This window comes from Heterodontus francisci, chromosome 9 (genome assembly GCF_036365525.1).
Source record: "Heterodontus francisci isolate sHetFra1 chromosome 9, sHetFra1.hap1, whole genome shotgun sequence".
Taxonomy (NCBI): domain Eukaryota; kingdom Metazoa; phylum Chordata; class Chondrichthyes; order Heterodontiformes; family Heterodontidae; genus Heterodontus; species Heterodontus francisci.
The window spans coordinates 34,642,477-34,657,268 of NC_090379.1; the positions used below are offsets into that span (position 1 = coordinate 34,642,477).

General features: G+C 40.9%; 1 protein-coding gene across 1 annotated transcript in view; it reads left to right on the forward strand.

The window, feature by feature from the left end:
* ppp2r5eb (protein phosphatase 2, regulatory subunit B', epsilon isoform b) overlaps positions 1-14,792 on the forward strand; it is a 122,521-nt gene that overhangs the window by 84,524 nt on the left and 23,205 nt on the right. Inside the window, exons 6-7 of the mRNA XM_068038772.1 lie at positions 1,863-1,922; positions 3,867-3,975. Of these exons, the coding sequence (XP_067894873.1) occupies positions 1,863-1,922; positions 3,867-3,975 (169 nt within the window). The remainder of the gene's footprint in view (positions 1-1,862; positions 1,923-3,866; positions 3,976-14,792) is intronic.

The following is a 14,792-nucleotide window of genomic DNA, read 5'->3' on the forward strand; positions in this document are numbered from 1 at the left end:
TATCTCTAAACTAAACTAAATTTGAATTAATAAAATAAATCCTTAATTCAATGCAATTTTGATGCAAACTTTTCTAAGTCTTTTTTTTTCCAAAGTGTCATTGATGTTTTTAAGCGTTTAATTTTCAAAAATCTTTAAAATACATTCTTGGCTTTTCAAGAACTCAGTACTGTTTAAATATTTGGAATGTTTGCATATTTTTATAAAGCGCTTCAAGTAGTACTGTGTAGGTTGTCTGGAACAGCTGCTTTCCCAGGATTATTTTGATCCCCTTTTTGCTAGTGTGTCTGTCATTTGGTTAATATTGCAAAGTCCAAGAGGCCTTTGAGCAAGAACAATTGCAAACTTCACATGGGTTTGCTCAAGTAGGTTTATTCCCTTTGTTAGGACAGCAGACTTTGACACGGGTCCATTCTCTTGCTATTGGGATTGTTGTCCTTCTGAGGGAAGGACTTATGCTGCAAGGAAGGAGTTTTAGCAATAAGTTCCAAATTGAACTAGACTCTCTGGTCATCTTTTATCCCACGCCACACGGATCCCTTTATGAACCCCACTTTCTTCTTGAAACCCCTCCACTGAGTTTCTTACTGTGGTACTCTCTATCTCCCAGCTGCCTGGTCTTTAGCCGTCCATTCACTATAATTTCTCTATAGGTACCTATGTGCTCAACATTCCCTCTGCTATTGCCCAATGTTCCCTTTAAAATTTAGATGTTGTGCACAGCCCGTTTTTTTTCAGTGTGCAGTCCCTTTTAAATTTTTTGGTGTGTCCACATATACACGTTATTTGTAATAGAACAAAGCTTGCCCAGTACCTTTTCAGGCTACTGCGCAGCTGCATACCTGTGCAGTTTAACAGGAACATTGCTATTGTACCCAGTAAAACACTTGCCATCTTCTATCTGTCATTTCTCTTCCTTTCCCTCTGGTCCAAAAGCGCAAATTTTGAAAAAGCATGATTGATGCACAGCTGACTTAACCATTGGTTACCAGATGTAACATAACCACATCAGGCTCTATTGGGCCTCTCTTCTGCTAAAGCTAATATAGGATCATTTTGGAGGACAAAGAAAACCCTAAGCTCCATTTCTGTATTGCCAACTGTTTACTTAGTCTCCTGACTTCTAACGTGCACAAGGTGCTGCTGGACTTTTTTGCTACTAAACTACAGACCGTTGTTCTGTTGCCTCTGCTGCTTCCCCACCCTTCTCCTCGTCCTTCAAGACAAACAACAATAACTTGTATTTATATAGTGCCTTTAATGTAGGAAAATATCCTAAGGCACTTTACAGGAACGTGACCAGACTAAAATTGACACTATGCCAAAGAAGAAGCTAAAAACTTGGTTAAAGAAGTAGGTTTTAAGCAGGGTCTTAAAGCAGGCTGGAGAGGTGGCGTTTAGGAAGGAAATTCCAGAGCTTAGAGCCTATAAGGCTGAAGGCATGTGCCAATGGTGGAATGGAGGGAGTGGGGGAATGAATAACAGGCTGGATTTGAAGGAAGTCAGGGTTCTTGGAGGTTTCATAGCTGAGGAGGAAACAGATGGTAAGGGGCATTATCTTTTTCTCTGCAATTTTCTCAAAGGCTAGTGAACCAAGTAAGATAAAATAAATAACTTAAAAATCACATCTGTGACATTTCTGTTGGCTAGCCAGCCAGCAAAATATTGATTATATCAACATCCTGCAGGTAACTTCAAGTTTGAATTTGCTATTTGGGAATATTAAAATGATGCCTTTAAATTTAAATGTTTTGTTAATACTTGCACATTTCTATTTCAAGTTTCAGCATTCTGCATTACTTCCACGTGCAAGTGTTGCTTTCTGTTTACGTGTATGTAGTTACCGTCAGTTTTCATTGCAGGTTTGTTTATGAAACAGAACATTTTAATGGCGTAGCAGAGCTTCTGGAAATATTAGGAAGGTAAGCAGCCATGCACTCAGATGTTTCTAATTTTTCTTCTCTCCTGAACTTGTTGAATCAAGCTGGTGTGCAACTTCATAGCATTCTGATACCTTTCCCAAATGGCTGTTCAAAGCAGGCAGTGCTAGTTAACTAGTTGGTTGGGGGAACATTATGGCCAAGCCTTGCCAGCAACTATACAAATTAATTTTTCAGCACTGATCACGAAGCAGTACGTGCTCCAGGAATTCCTCCTCTACAGTATTATTGCTAATTTGGTTTGCCGAATTTATATGTCGATTAAAATCGCCCATAATTACAGTTGCACCCTTATTGCATGCGTCTCTAATTTCTTGTTTAATGCTATTAAATTAAGAATTATTTAATTATTAAGAATTCAACATTAAATATCTACTACCTATTTCTTTTACTTTACATCTGTAACAAAGTACGACGTCAAGAATGTGATGGATAACACACCGGGTGCATTACATTGCACAAGTCTTTGATAAAGATTTTCCTCAGTACACCTGAACTAGAAAGGTTTAGAAAAAAAAAATAATCAGCTGAGGTTTCAACCCCTGATCACAGTGAGTGGAGGGAGTGCAGCGAAGGTTCACCTGACTGATTCCTGGGATGGCAGGACAGATGTAGGAAGAGAGATTGGGTTGATTAGGCTTGTATTCGCTATGGTTTAGAAGAATGAGAGGGGATCTCATAGAAACCTACAAAATTCTAACAGGACTGGACAGACTAGATGCAGGAAGGATGTTCCTGATGGCGGGGCAGTCCAGGACTAGGGGTCACAATCTAAGGAGAAGGGCTAAGCCATTTTGGACTGAGATGAGGAGGGATTTCTTCACCCAGAGAGTGGTGAACCTGTGGAATTCTCTACCACAGAAAGCAGTTGAGGCCAAATCATTAAATATATTCAAGAAAATGTTATAGTTCTTGGGGCTAAAGGAATCAAGGGATATGGGGGAAAAAGCAGGAACAGGGTACTACTGAGTTTGGACGATCAGCCATGATCGTATTGAGTGGCGGTGCAGGCTCGAAGGGCCGAATGACGACCTCCTGCTCCTATTTTCTATATTTCTTCTGAGCTGCAGCCAAAAATTTACAAGCAGGTACATTGACCTCTAAATGGCTTCAGGAATTTATAATCGGCCACAGTTAGCTATTTCTGCTGATTTAAAACATGCCTCTGCCAGACGTATTTGAGCATTGGCCTTAAAGAGTCAGGCCATGTTGAACACAGCTCCAACTTAGTAGCTAAACACCATAACTGTACTCCAGCTAGGGTGACAAAACTTGCTTTTCATAATAAATGACTTAAAACGTAACACACAGTGCATTGGAAATGTTTCAGATTTTTTTGTGGTTTGTTGGCCTTTTCTCTTCCCTCCCCTGACCCCACCCCTCGCCAAACCCCTCATATTTATTATGGGGTTGTGGTGTGGTGGAGAGATGTACACAGCATATATCAGTGCCATTCTGTGGCTGTCGTTCTAACATTTTATGTTTTTAAAATATTGTTAGTTAAGATGAGCTTTTTGCAAACCGGTGTTGTATTTTCCTTACTAGCTGTGAAAGGCAACTGAAAATATTTGAGTTAACATCATTGTTATTGCCCAATCTAAGAGTTCAAATTTTGCCACTCTTACTTGCCATAGAGTTACATGTACTGTAATTCCTAGGTGCAATAAATTGGGATGTGTACTTGGGGGTTCTCTTTGTTAATTTGGTCAGACACGACCAGCATTTAGGCTTATAGATTTTGTGAACAAATACCCGGTGTGCTTAAAATATTAACTGTGAGCCTCATGCATGAGATAATCACTTGCAGTTGGAGCTGTTTTTTAAAAATATGGATCCTTTGTATAAAGTTATCACGGACTGAGTATTGTATTAGCATGTAAGGCTGTAGTATTAGGTGGATAATTTTTCCTCTTTTTCTGTTGACAGTATAATAAATGGGTTTGCATTGCCTCTGAAGGCTGAACACAAACAATTTCTGGTTAAGGTGCTACTCCCTTTACATACTGTGAGGAGTTTATCACTTTTCCATGCACAGGTAGGAATGGTGCTTGATCTATTTATATTATAATTTTCTTCTCAGTTGTTCAACATCTACACACAGATGGAAGATTGCTCTCATCCATTGGCGAAAATCACCATGGTACCATCCATTTGAGAACTTTTCAACATATATGGCAGACATGACCACCCTCATTCCAATACATATTGGGATGTAGCTTTCATTCTTTTCTTCTGTCAAAGACTACAAATCAAGCTGTTCCAAATATAGGGGGAAGGGCATAAAATATGACCATTCATCAATTCTTTTTGACAATCCATAATTGTCTTTTGCAATCTGTTTTAGTTCTCAACAGATTTTATAGCTTTTTTTGGCAAAGTTTGGCAGCATTCTCTAACTAAAGCTAAATCGCTTGTGTAATCTTTAGTAGCATTGTGTCTTTGAGTTTGTTCAATCCTATTTTGACTCCAACTTCCCCTCTGATTATTTGCAACAAATCTGGGTCTGTTATGGATTTTTTCCCAGAGATCAACTTACACAACGCATGTCTTTGTTATTTCCTGTGGTCTCATGACTTTTAAAAGCTTATTGCCTGCTTGAAAATCAGCATGGGGTTCATTTGGAAGGTTATTCTGGGATGTCAGAACTGGATTCTATCAGAAAATAAACAAAATGTCAAGGAGAATGTTCACAGGACGCTCCAGAATAAACGCTGAGATGGGAAGAGGTACCATGAAACCTTTTAAGTTTCACACAACCTCTTCTGTCAATGACGGAGTTGGGCAACCTTTGGATTCTATTGTAGCAACTTTGGAATGGTTAGACAGTGGTCCTTTAAGTTTTTGGTTAACATTCAGGTTGTTCTGTAGTTTTCACCAGCAGTCTTTAAAATAATTTGATATAGTCACCTATGCTCCGCTTTATCATCAATCCGGATCTAATCTGAGATCGTGACCCATCAAGGAGGTCCATCCGCTGCGTCCTGCCTCTATCTTATAAAAGACAAATCAAAGTATTGGTTGAGGATATTGCCTTAATGGACTTCTCTCCATTCTGTTTGTGGCACTGCCACAGAACTGTCTTGAGCAGCTCCAGCTTGGGATATGGCACATGTGTTTGAACAATATATTCAAGACTTTTCCCAATTTTCAAATGAGCAATTTTTCTTTAAAGGGTGAGAAAAAGGGAGGGACTATTTAGTGCTGCCTGAGATGCTGATTATGCTGCTGACTGAGCATATATCTTTGATAAGTACGTTGTTTAAATAGTGAGTTGGGGGTTCAATTACAAGAATATACTTGTTCTCAATTAAATTTTGCTAATTCTACTCTTGTCAAGAAGGGTTAATGAACTGCACATGGTGGTGGACCAAACTTATTTTGTTTAGCATCCACTGAAGTTAATTACTCTTTCACATTTCTCCAACCCGCACACTACCAGTAGCACCAACGTCCCCCCCCCCCCCCCCCCCCCAACCCACCCTTGGCCCCAAAATATCTGTTAGTGCTTTTATATCACAGAAACATTCCCTTTGAAGGAATATTATGTTGAATGATATTTACAGCTATGAGCTGACATCAGTATCCTATTTATACATGTATAGGTTGCTTATCGAACAAGGAAGACCAAAGCTAAGATAGGAAATCTAACAAATTTGTGTGTTTTTTCAGTTTATCAGTAATATTAAGTGCCAGCAATCATTTTTTGTTTCTGTTAGTATGCAGTTACATTTTAGACCACAGTGATGAAGTAATTTGTGAAATGCGTTGGGATGTTTTGCTGTATTGAGGGCGCTATAAAAGTGCAAGTTTTTCATTTTGATTATTCTTTCTCAGTGTTGTGCATCTTTTGCATTTGTGCATGATCCCTCTGCCCAGATAATTTTATGCACATTAGTTAGGTCACCTGCAATGTCAAAGCACTATGCTTAATAGAAGGTGATTTTATGAGGTTGTGACTGATGTACATTGTTTGGCAGAATATAAAAAGTTTTAATTTTCACCTATCTAGGAGTGATTAGTGCTGACTTTGAGTGCCTGTAGTGGAAAGCATCTATTTTTACCAGCACTGAGATTCTTCAACTTGCAGAGCACAAAAATGAATACCCAAAACACCTTGGATAAAAGATCTAATCTTAAGTTCCACATGACCCTTGTTATGTTCATTAAAGGAAAATGGTGAAGTAGTGTCAGAAAATGCCAGTAGATCTGTTATCTCAAGAGTGACGAGACAGGTTAACATTTCATGTATAGACACTTAATCATATTTGCCAGTGCTGGCAAAACGTGTAAACTCAAGTTGGCCTGTGTTCTCTTCAGATGCTGATGAACTTGATGCATTTCCAGTACTTTGTTTTTATTTCAGATTTATAGCTTTCATTTTTTTCTTTTTTAATGGTGATGTGGGATATGTTATACTGTGGGGTCTTTGCTCACAATGAGAACCTCTCTGCCTCTCCACCTCCTTTAAAACTGGACTCTTTAAGCTTTTAGTCACATCCTCCTGATATCACCACTTTTTGTAGGGCATTGAATTTTCCCCATATGCATCTGTAAAGCACGTGGTAATGTTTCTCTACATTAAAGCTGCTATACATGTGCAAGTTGTTGTGTTGTCGTTGAGAAATATAGGTAAGTAGCTTAGTTAACTCAAACGAAGTGCAGCAAAGTACTGAACTAATTCAGGAGCCAGTTTGAATCTTGGAGAACTTGGAGACTGTTTTGAAAGTCATTATGCTCAATAGATTTATATTTCCAGTTAGCTGACAATGGAATGCAATTGATGGCAACTGTAGGAAAGTCTGTTGTGAAGTAGCATTATTTCTGGGCAATTTTGAAATTTTTTCACACTTTTTAACTTCATTGAAGTGTGTTGGTATGCTTGAGTTTTGTTTACCAGTGGATCAAATTTTGATTCTGAAAAAGAACACCATCAACTGTTTAGGCAGTATTGCTGAAAATAGACATTTTGTTGAAGCTTTTCATCTTGCACTCATCAGGACAATTTGCAAGAATACTGCAAGAAAGTGCTGATTGGTTGGCAGTGGACTCTGATAGAAGTGTTGCCATGGAGAATGCACCAGTTAGTTAGTCAGACTGTCAGTCACCATAAACTGGTTCATTCTCCATGGCAACGCCTCGACCAGTCAGCGCACTCTTCTCATATAGTATAAATTTGTTGTTTCCCTTACATTGGTATTCTTGCAAATTGTCCTGATGCGTGCAAGACGAAAAGCTTCGGCAAATGTCTCTCTTTTCAGCAATACTCAAGTTCTGTGCTACCAAATGACTATTGGTTTAGGAAGTTGCAGGCACGTAATGTAACAAAGGATCTAGTTGCCTTTCGTATGTGATGGTGAATTTTTGTTTCCTTTATTGACAGCATAAAAACAAGTGACTTCTGCAAATGAGTTGATGCATTAGTGCTTCCTGGAAACTGACAACACCTTTCAGTAAACATTTGCAGCACTTAAAGTTTCATATTGAGCGTTTGGCATATAGTGTAGGGCACAATGACCGATACAAAGTTCTGAATTAGGAACTATAAATTTTGCTTGAAGTAAAGCTTTGATTTCCATCTTTTCATTTACTTGAGGGAATTCTTGGGTTGAATAACCTTACTGTAGTTTTGTGTAATTGTCAATTAGTGATGCTTCCTGGGCTAAGTTGCAGTTTGATTTATGTTTTGCTCAAATTAATTAACCTTGAAAATATTGTAGTGGGTAGCTTAGATACATTCTTGGTCTTCATAACAATTTCAGATAATTTCTTTCCGATGTAAAGCAATGTTTCAGGGAAATTAATGATATTTAACACATTTCTGTCTTAGTCATTCATCTTCTCAGTTAACTTCATTACCAGTGTTATAATTTTTTCATTTGTCTTGCACATGCTTCCATTCATAATGCAGTAACAGTACTGTAAGTGGCGAGTAGTGCTTGAAATATATTTAGTGGAAGCTTATACCAATTGCAGAAAGGAAACTTGAATGCAGAGTGGTAGTCCATAGCAATGGGAGTAAAAGAAAGATGTTAGTATGATACATTTAAAGTAACCTAAAAATGAGGTGTCAGCCTGGTGAAGCTACAACACAGGGCTACTTGCATGCCAAACAGCGAAAGCAGCATGCAATAGACAGGGCTAAGCAATCCCTCAACCAACAGATGAGATCTAAGCTCTTGTTAAGGGAAAGTTGTGTCTTATTAATTTGATAGAATTTTTTGAGGAAGTAACCAGGAGGATTGATGAGGGTAGTACAGTGGACGTGGTCTACATGAATTCTGGTAAGACATTTGACAAGGTCACACACGGCAGACTGGTCAGAAAAATGAAAGCCCAAGGGACACAGGAGAATGTGGCAAGTTGAATCCAAAATTGGCTCAGTGACAGGAAACAAAGGGTAGTGATCGGTTGTTTTTGAGATTGGAAAGCAGTTTCCAGTGGTGGTTCACAGGGCTCAGTGTTGGGTCCCTTGCTGTTTGTGGTATATATTAATGATTTGGACTTAAAAGTGGGAGGCATGATTGGGAAATTTGCAGATGACACAAAAATTGGCCATGTAGTTCATCGTGAAGAGAATAGTTGTAGACTCCAGAATGATATCAGTGGTTTGGTTGAGTGGGTGGGAAAGTGGCAAATGGAATTCAATCCAGAGAAGTGTGAGGTAATACATTTGAGGAGGGCAAACACAGCAAGAATATTGAGAAGGGTAGAGGAAGTGAGAGACCTTGGAGTGCATGTCCACGGGTCCCTGAAGGTGGCAGGACAAGTAGATAGAGTGGTGAAGAAGGCATGCTTTCCTTTATTGCCCAAGATATGGAGTACAAAAAGCAGGGATGTGATGCTGGAACTGCATAAAATGCTAGTTAGGCCACAGCTGGAATATTGTGTACAGTTCTGGTCGTCCCATCACAGGAAGGACATAATTGCTCTGGAGAGAGAGTACAGAGGAGATTTAGAAGTTTCCAGGGCTTGAAAGTTGCAGCTATGAGGAAAGATTGGATTGGCTAGGATTGTTTCCTTAGAACAGAGGAGGCTGAGGGGTTTCAATTGAGGAGTACAAAATTATGAGGGGTCTAGATAGAGTCGACAGGAAGGACCTGTTTCCCTAGTGGCGAGGTCAATTACCAGGGGGCACAGACTTAAGATGATTGGTAGAAAGGTTAGAGGGGACATGAGGAAAAACTTTTTCACCCAGAAGATGGTGGGTGTCTGGAATTCACTGCCAGATTGATGATGGAGACAGAAACCCTCAACTCTTTGAAAAGGTACCTGGACATGCACCTGAAGTGCTGTAACCTGCAAGGCTACGGACCAAGTGCTGGAAGATGGGATTAGATTGGGCAGCTAGTTTTTTCAGCCAGCACAGACATGATGTGCTGAATGGCCTCCTTCTGTGCCATAATTTTTCTATGGTTCTACATCCCAGTCGTGAATAGTGGTGGACAATTAAACAACTGACAGGAGGAGGAGGAGGCTGCACAAATATCCCCATCCTCAATGATGGGGTAGCCCAGCACATAAGTGCAAAAGGCAAGTCAGAAGCTTTTGCATCCATCTTCAGCCAGAAGTGCCAATTGGGTGATCCATCTTGGCCGCCTCCTGAGGTTCTCAGCATCACATGCCAGTCTTCAGCCAATCTGATTCACTCCATGTGATATCAAGAAACAGCTGAATGCACTGGATACTGCAAATGCTATGGGCCCTGACATTATTCCGGCAATAGTACTAAAAGCATGTGCTCCTGAATGAGCCGCACCCCTAGCCAAGCTGTTCCAGTACAGCTACAACACTGGCATCTACCCAACAATGTGGAAAATTGCCCAGGTATGTCCTGTGCACAAAAAGCAGGACAAATCCAATCCGGCCAATTACCACCCCATCAGCCTACTCCCGATCGTCAGCAATGTGATGGAAGGGGTCATCGACAGTGCTATCAGGCAGCACTTGCTCAGCAATAGACTGGTCACTGGCACTCAGTTTGGGTTCCGTCAGGGCCACTCAGCTCCTGACCTCATTAAAGCCTTGGTTCAAACATGGACAAAAGAGCTGAACTCAAGAGGTGAGATGAGAGTTACAGCCCTTGACATCAAAGCAGCATTTGACTGAGTATGGCATCAAGGCACACTGGCAAAACTGGAGTCAATGGGAATCGGGGGGGTGGTGGGGGGAACTGTCCGCTGGTTGGAGTCATACCTCGCACAAAGGAAGATGGTTGTGGTTTTGGGTTAATCATGTTAGTCCCAGGGCATCACTGCAGGAGTTCCTCAGAAGGAGTGTCCAAGGCCCAACCATCTTCAGCTGCTTCATCAATGGCCTTCCCTCCATCATAAGGTCAGAAGTGGGGATGTTCGCTGATTGTGCAATGTTCACCATTCGCGATAACTCAGATGCTGAAGTAGCCCATGTCCATATGCAGCAAGACGTGGACAACATCCAGGCTTGGGCTGATAAGTGGCAAGTAACATTCGCGCAACACAAGTGCCAGGCAATGACCATCTCCAACAAGAGAGAATCTAACCATCTCTCCTTGACTTTCAATGGCACTACAATCGCTGAATCCCCCACTATCAACATCCTGCGGGGTTACCATTGACAGAAATTGAACTGGACCAGCCACATAAATGCTGTGGTGACAAGAGCAGGTCAGAGGCTGGGAATTCTGCAATGAGCAACTCGCCGCCTGTCCACCATCTACAAGGCACAAGTCAGGGGTATGATTGATACACTTCCCTTGCCTGGATGGGTGCAGATCCAACAACACTCAAGAAGCCAGACACCATCCAGGACAAAGCAGTCTGCTTGATTGGCACCCCATCCACCACCTTCAACGTTCACTCCCTTCACCACCAATGCAGTGTGTACCATATACAAAATGCACTGCAGCAACTCGCCAAGGCTCCTTCGACAGCACCTTCCAAACTCGTGTCCTCTGCCACCTAGAAGGACAGGGGCAGCATGGGAACACCACCACCTGCAAGTTCCCCGCCAAGCTACACACCATCCTGACTTGGAACTGCATCGCCGTTCCTTCACTGTCGCTGGGTCAAAATCCTGGAACTCCCTTCCTGATGGCACTGTGGGTGCATACCTATACCCCAAGGACTGCAGTGGTTCAGGAAGGCAGCTCACTACTGCCTTCTCAAGGGCAATTAGGGATGGACAATAAATGCAGTGGCGCAGTGGTTAGCACCACAGCCTCACAGCTCCAGTGACCCGGGTTCAATTCTGGGTACTGCCTGTGTGGAGTTTGCAAATTCTCCCTGTGTTTGCGTGGGTTTCCTCCGGGTGCTCTGGTTTCCTCCCACATGCCAAAGGCTTGCAAGTTGATAGGTAAATTGGCCATTAGCAATTGCCCCTAGTGTAGGTAGGTGGTAGGGAAATATAGGGACAGGTGGGGATGTGGAAGGTATATGGGATTAGTGTAGCATTAGTATAAATGGGTGGTTGATGGTCGGCAATGACTTGGTGGGCCGAAGGGCCTGTTTCAGTGCTGTATCTCTAAACTAAACTAAAACTAGCCAGCAATGCCGGCATCCCACAAATGAAAAAGAAATTCAGTTGCCATAAAGATGTCATCAACAAAGTTGGTATATTAGATTGATAGATCTGATACTACCATTTAATACAAATTAAATTCTCCACAATATTGATAAAACCAGAGCTGAAATGAAAAAAAAGCTGAATTTTGGATATTTGAAACAAGCCTAGAAGCTGCTTGAAATAGCAGTTAGTTAGTTTCAGGAGAGTTAATATTTTAGGTGTGGGCTCTTTGTCAGAACTAGAAGATAAACCAAACTTTTTAGGACTGAACAGAGTTTGGGGGAGAACAAGTCAGGTGCTCGGACTGCTATCACAAAGGTAGTTATTAGATTTAATGGCCTAAAAACAGGTTATTTAAAGTTTAAAAATTAGGATCCCCTCAGTCAGAGTGTGTAGGAGGCCTCAATTTTAAAATTCTCATCCTTGTGTTCAAATCCCTTCATAGTCACATCCTATCTGTTGAACATCCTCCTGTCCTGCAACCCTTAAAAAAAAAACTTTGCATTCTTTCAACTCTGGACTCTTGCAATTCCCCAGCCCCAATTCCCTTTGCCCCACCATTGGTGGCTGTGCTTTGAGCTATCTAGGATATCTAATGGTCTACAAAAATGTCGATTTTACCTAAACAGCCTTTTGTGTGATTTTCCTCATATTAGAGTTGTATTTTTATGAAAATAGATTTGTTAGACTTCATAATCTCAACTACATTAATCTTATGTCTGTAATATGTTTGATAATTGGAGATTGCTGCTGTTAAATACCATTTATATCTATTTACATTTATTTAATCTGTCGTTATTTATTCAACTAATTGTTTTTTCTCACAAAGGTTTATGTTCACTAAATGCTGGAGCCATTCAGAATGTAATGTTGCAAAAATTAGAGTAATTCATATATGTTATTGTGTATTAGTGTATAAATAGAACTTAATAGAATTTGTTGCCTTTATTAAAAGAGGCTACTTTTGAGTCAATAAAAGAAATTAACTTTTTTGTAATTATTTTACCACTGCATCCTCACTCCAATATCCCATCCGAAATGCATGTTTGCGAGCTGTAACTGAGATGTAGAGGATAGCAAATGTTGTCCTGATATTAAGGAGCAAATCATGAATATGGAAATTCTATTGACCAGTTAAGCCCAATGTCTATAATGGAGAAAAAATGGGCTATTTTCAGCACTCATCTGAGTAACAGAGGTGGCAGTACGTTGACATGTGCTTACAATTTTTCAAGCATGGGTGGAGGCCATCTGACTCTTCTTGCCTGTTGTCAAATATAGGCCCCTGATTTTGCATGGTTCTGCTTTTTCACCAAACTAATCCATTGTGGAACGGTTTGATGGAGTAGATGTAGCGAAGATGTTTCCACTCGGGTGGAGATTAAAGACTAGGTGCCAGAAATATAAGCTAGTCACTAATAAATCCATTAGGGAATTCAGGAGAAACTTCTTTACCCAGAGACTGGTTAGACTGTGGAATTCGCAACCACAAGGTATACTTGAAGTGAGTTGCATAGATGCATTTAAAGGGAAGCGAGCTGAAAATATGAAGGAGAAAGGAATAGATTATGCTGATGATTAGTTAAAGACAGGTGAGAGGAGCCTTGTGTGGAGCGTGACTACCAGCATGGACTCAAAAGGCTTGTTTCTGCACTGCACGTTTTATGTAATCATATGTATTTTTCTGCTTTCTCTCCATATCCTGTTATATTCTGTGAGTAATTAGTCATCACTTCTGGTAGAGCATATTACTTTCAATAATGTTCCTCATGAAATTATCTGTGTTTACCTTGTCTATTCCTTTTATCCTTCTATCAAATCTTCCTCCTTCGATCTTCTCAGAATCATTAGCTCATCTTTGATGAAATAACTAAACTAGCAGAGACTTCACAGGGGATTGGGGAGTTATAGGGCCGGAGGAGATAATGCAGAAAACATGAGAATAGGCATGGAGAGATTTGAAGGAAATACATTTAAGGCATTGGAAAACTGGAAGCTAATGTATGTTAGTGAGGATAGGAATGATGGGCGAGTGAGACTTTAAGACATGGACAACTAAGTTTTGGACAGGCTGGTGTTCGTGGAGGGTAGGAGGACAGCATTGGATTATTTGATTCTGGAGGTGACAAAGACATGTATGAAGGTTCTTGTGGTAGATGGGCTGAGGTAGGGTTGGAGGCAGGTGACGTTGAGGTGGAACTGTGTAGCCCTTATGATGAAGAGGATATGTGGTTAAGAACTAAGTTTATGGTTGAACAAGATGATAAGGTTCCAAACTATCTGGTTCAACAACAGCTTGCATTTATGTAGCATTTTTAACATTAAATTTTTAGGCTGTTCACAGGAGCATTACAAAACAAAATTTTACACTGAGTCATATAAGGAGATATTAGGACTGATGATGAAAGGCTTGGTCAAAGAGGTAGCTGTTAAGGAGTGCATTAAAGGAAGTAGGTGTAGAGAGGTGGCAAGGTTTAGGGAGGGATTTCCCGAGCTATAGGGCCTAGGCAGCTGAAGACAGAGCTTCTGATGGAGCGAATAAAGTCAGGGATGTGCAAGAGGCCAGAAGCAGAGCAGCACGGATATCTCAGCAGGTTGTAGGGCTGGAGGAAGTTAGAGATGGGTAGGGATGAGGCCATGGAGAGATTTGAAAGCAAATATGAACATTTTAAAATGGAGGTGCTACTGGACCAGGTACCATTGTAGGTTAAGTGAGCACAATGGTGATAGGTGAATGGGACAGTGCAAGTTAGAATTGAGCAACAGATTTTTGGATGAGCTCAAGTTTATATCGGGTGGAAGATGGGAGGCTGGCCAGGAGAGCATTGGAATAGTCGTCTAGAATTAACAAAGGCAAAAATGAGGGATTCAGCAGCAGATGAGTTCAGGCGGGGTAGAGACGGGTGATGTTAGAGATGAAAACAGGCGGCCTTGGTGATGGAGATAAGTGGTTAGAGGTTCACCTCAGTCATATACAACACCAAGATGGACAGGAAGAGAATGGAGTTATAAAAGCAAAATACTGTGGATGCTGGAAATCTGAAATAAAAACAAAAAATGCTGGAAATACTCAGCAGGTCTGGCAGCATCTGTGGAGAGAGAAGCAGCGTTAACATTTCAGGTCAGTAATCCTTCATCAGAACTGCAGGGAATGGAGTTGATGGCTATGAAATGCAGTTTGTGGCAATCGACAATTGCTTAAGCCTTCCCAGTATTTAGTTGGTGTAATTTCTGCTTCAACCACTGGCTGTCAGACCAGCGGTGTGACAAATCAGGATAAGTGGAGGGGTTGAGCGAGATGGTGAGGTAGAA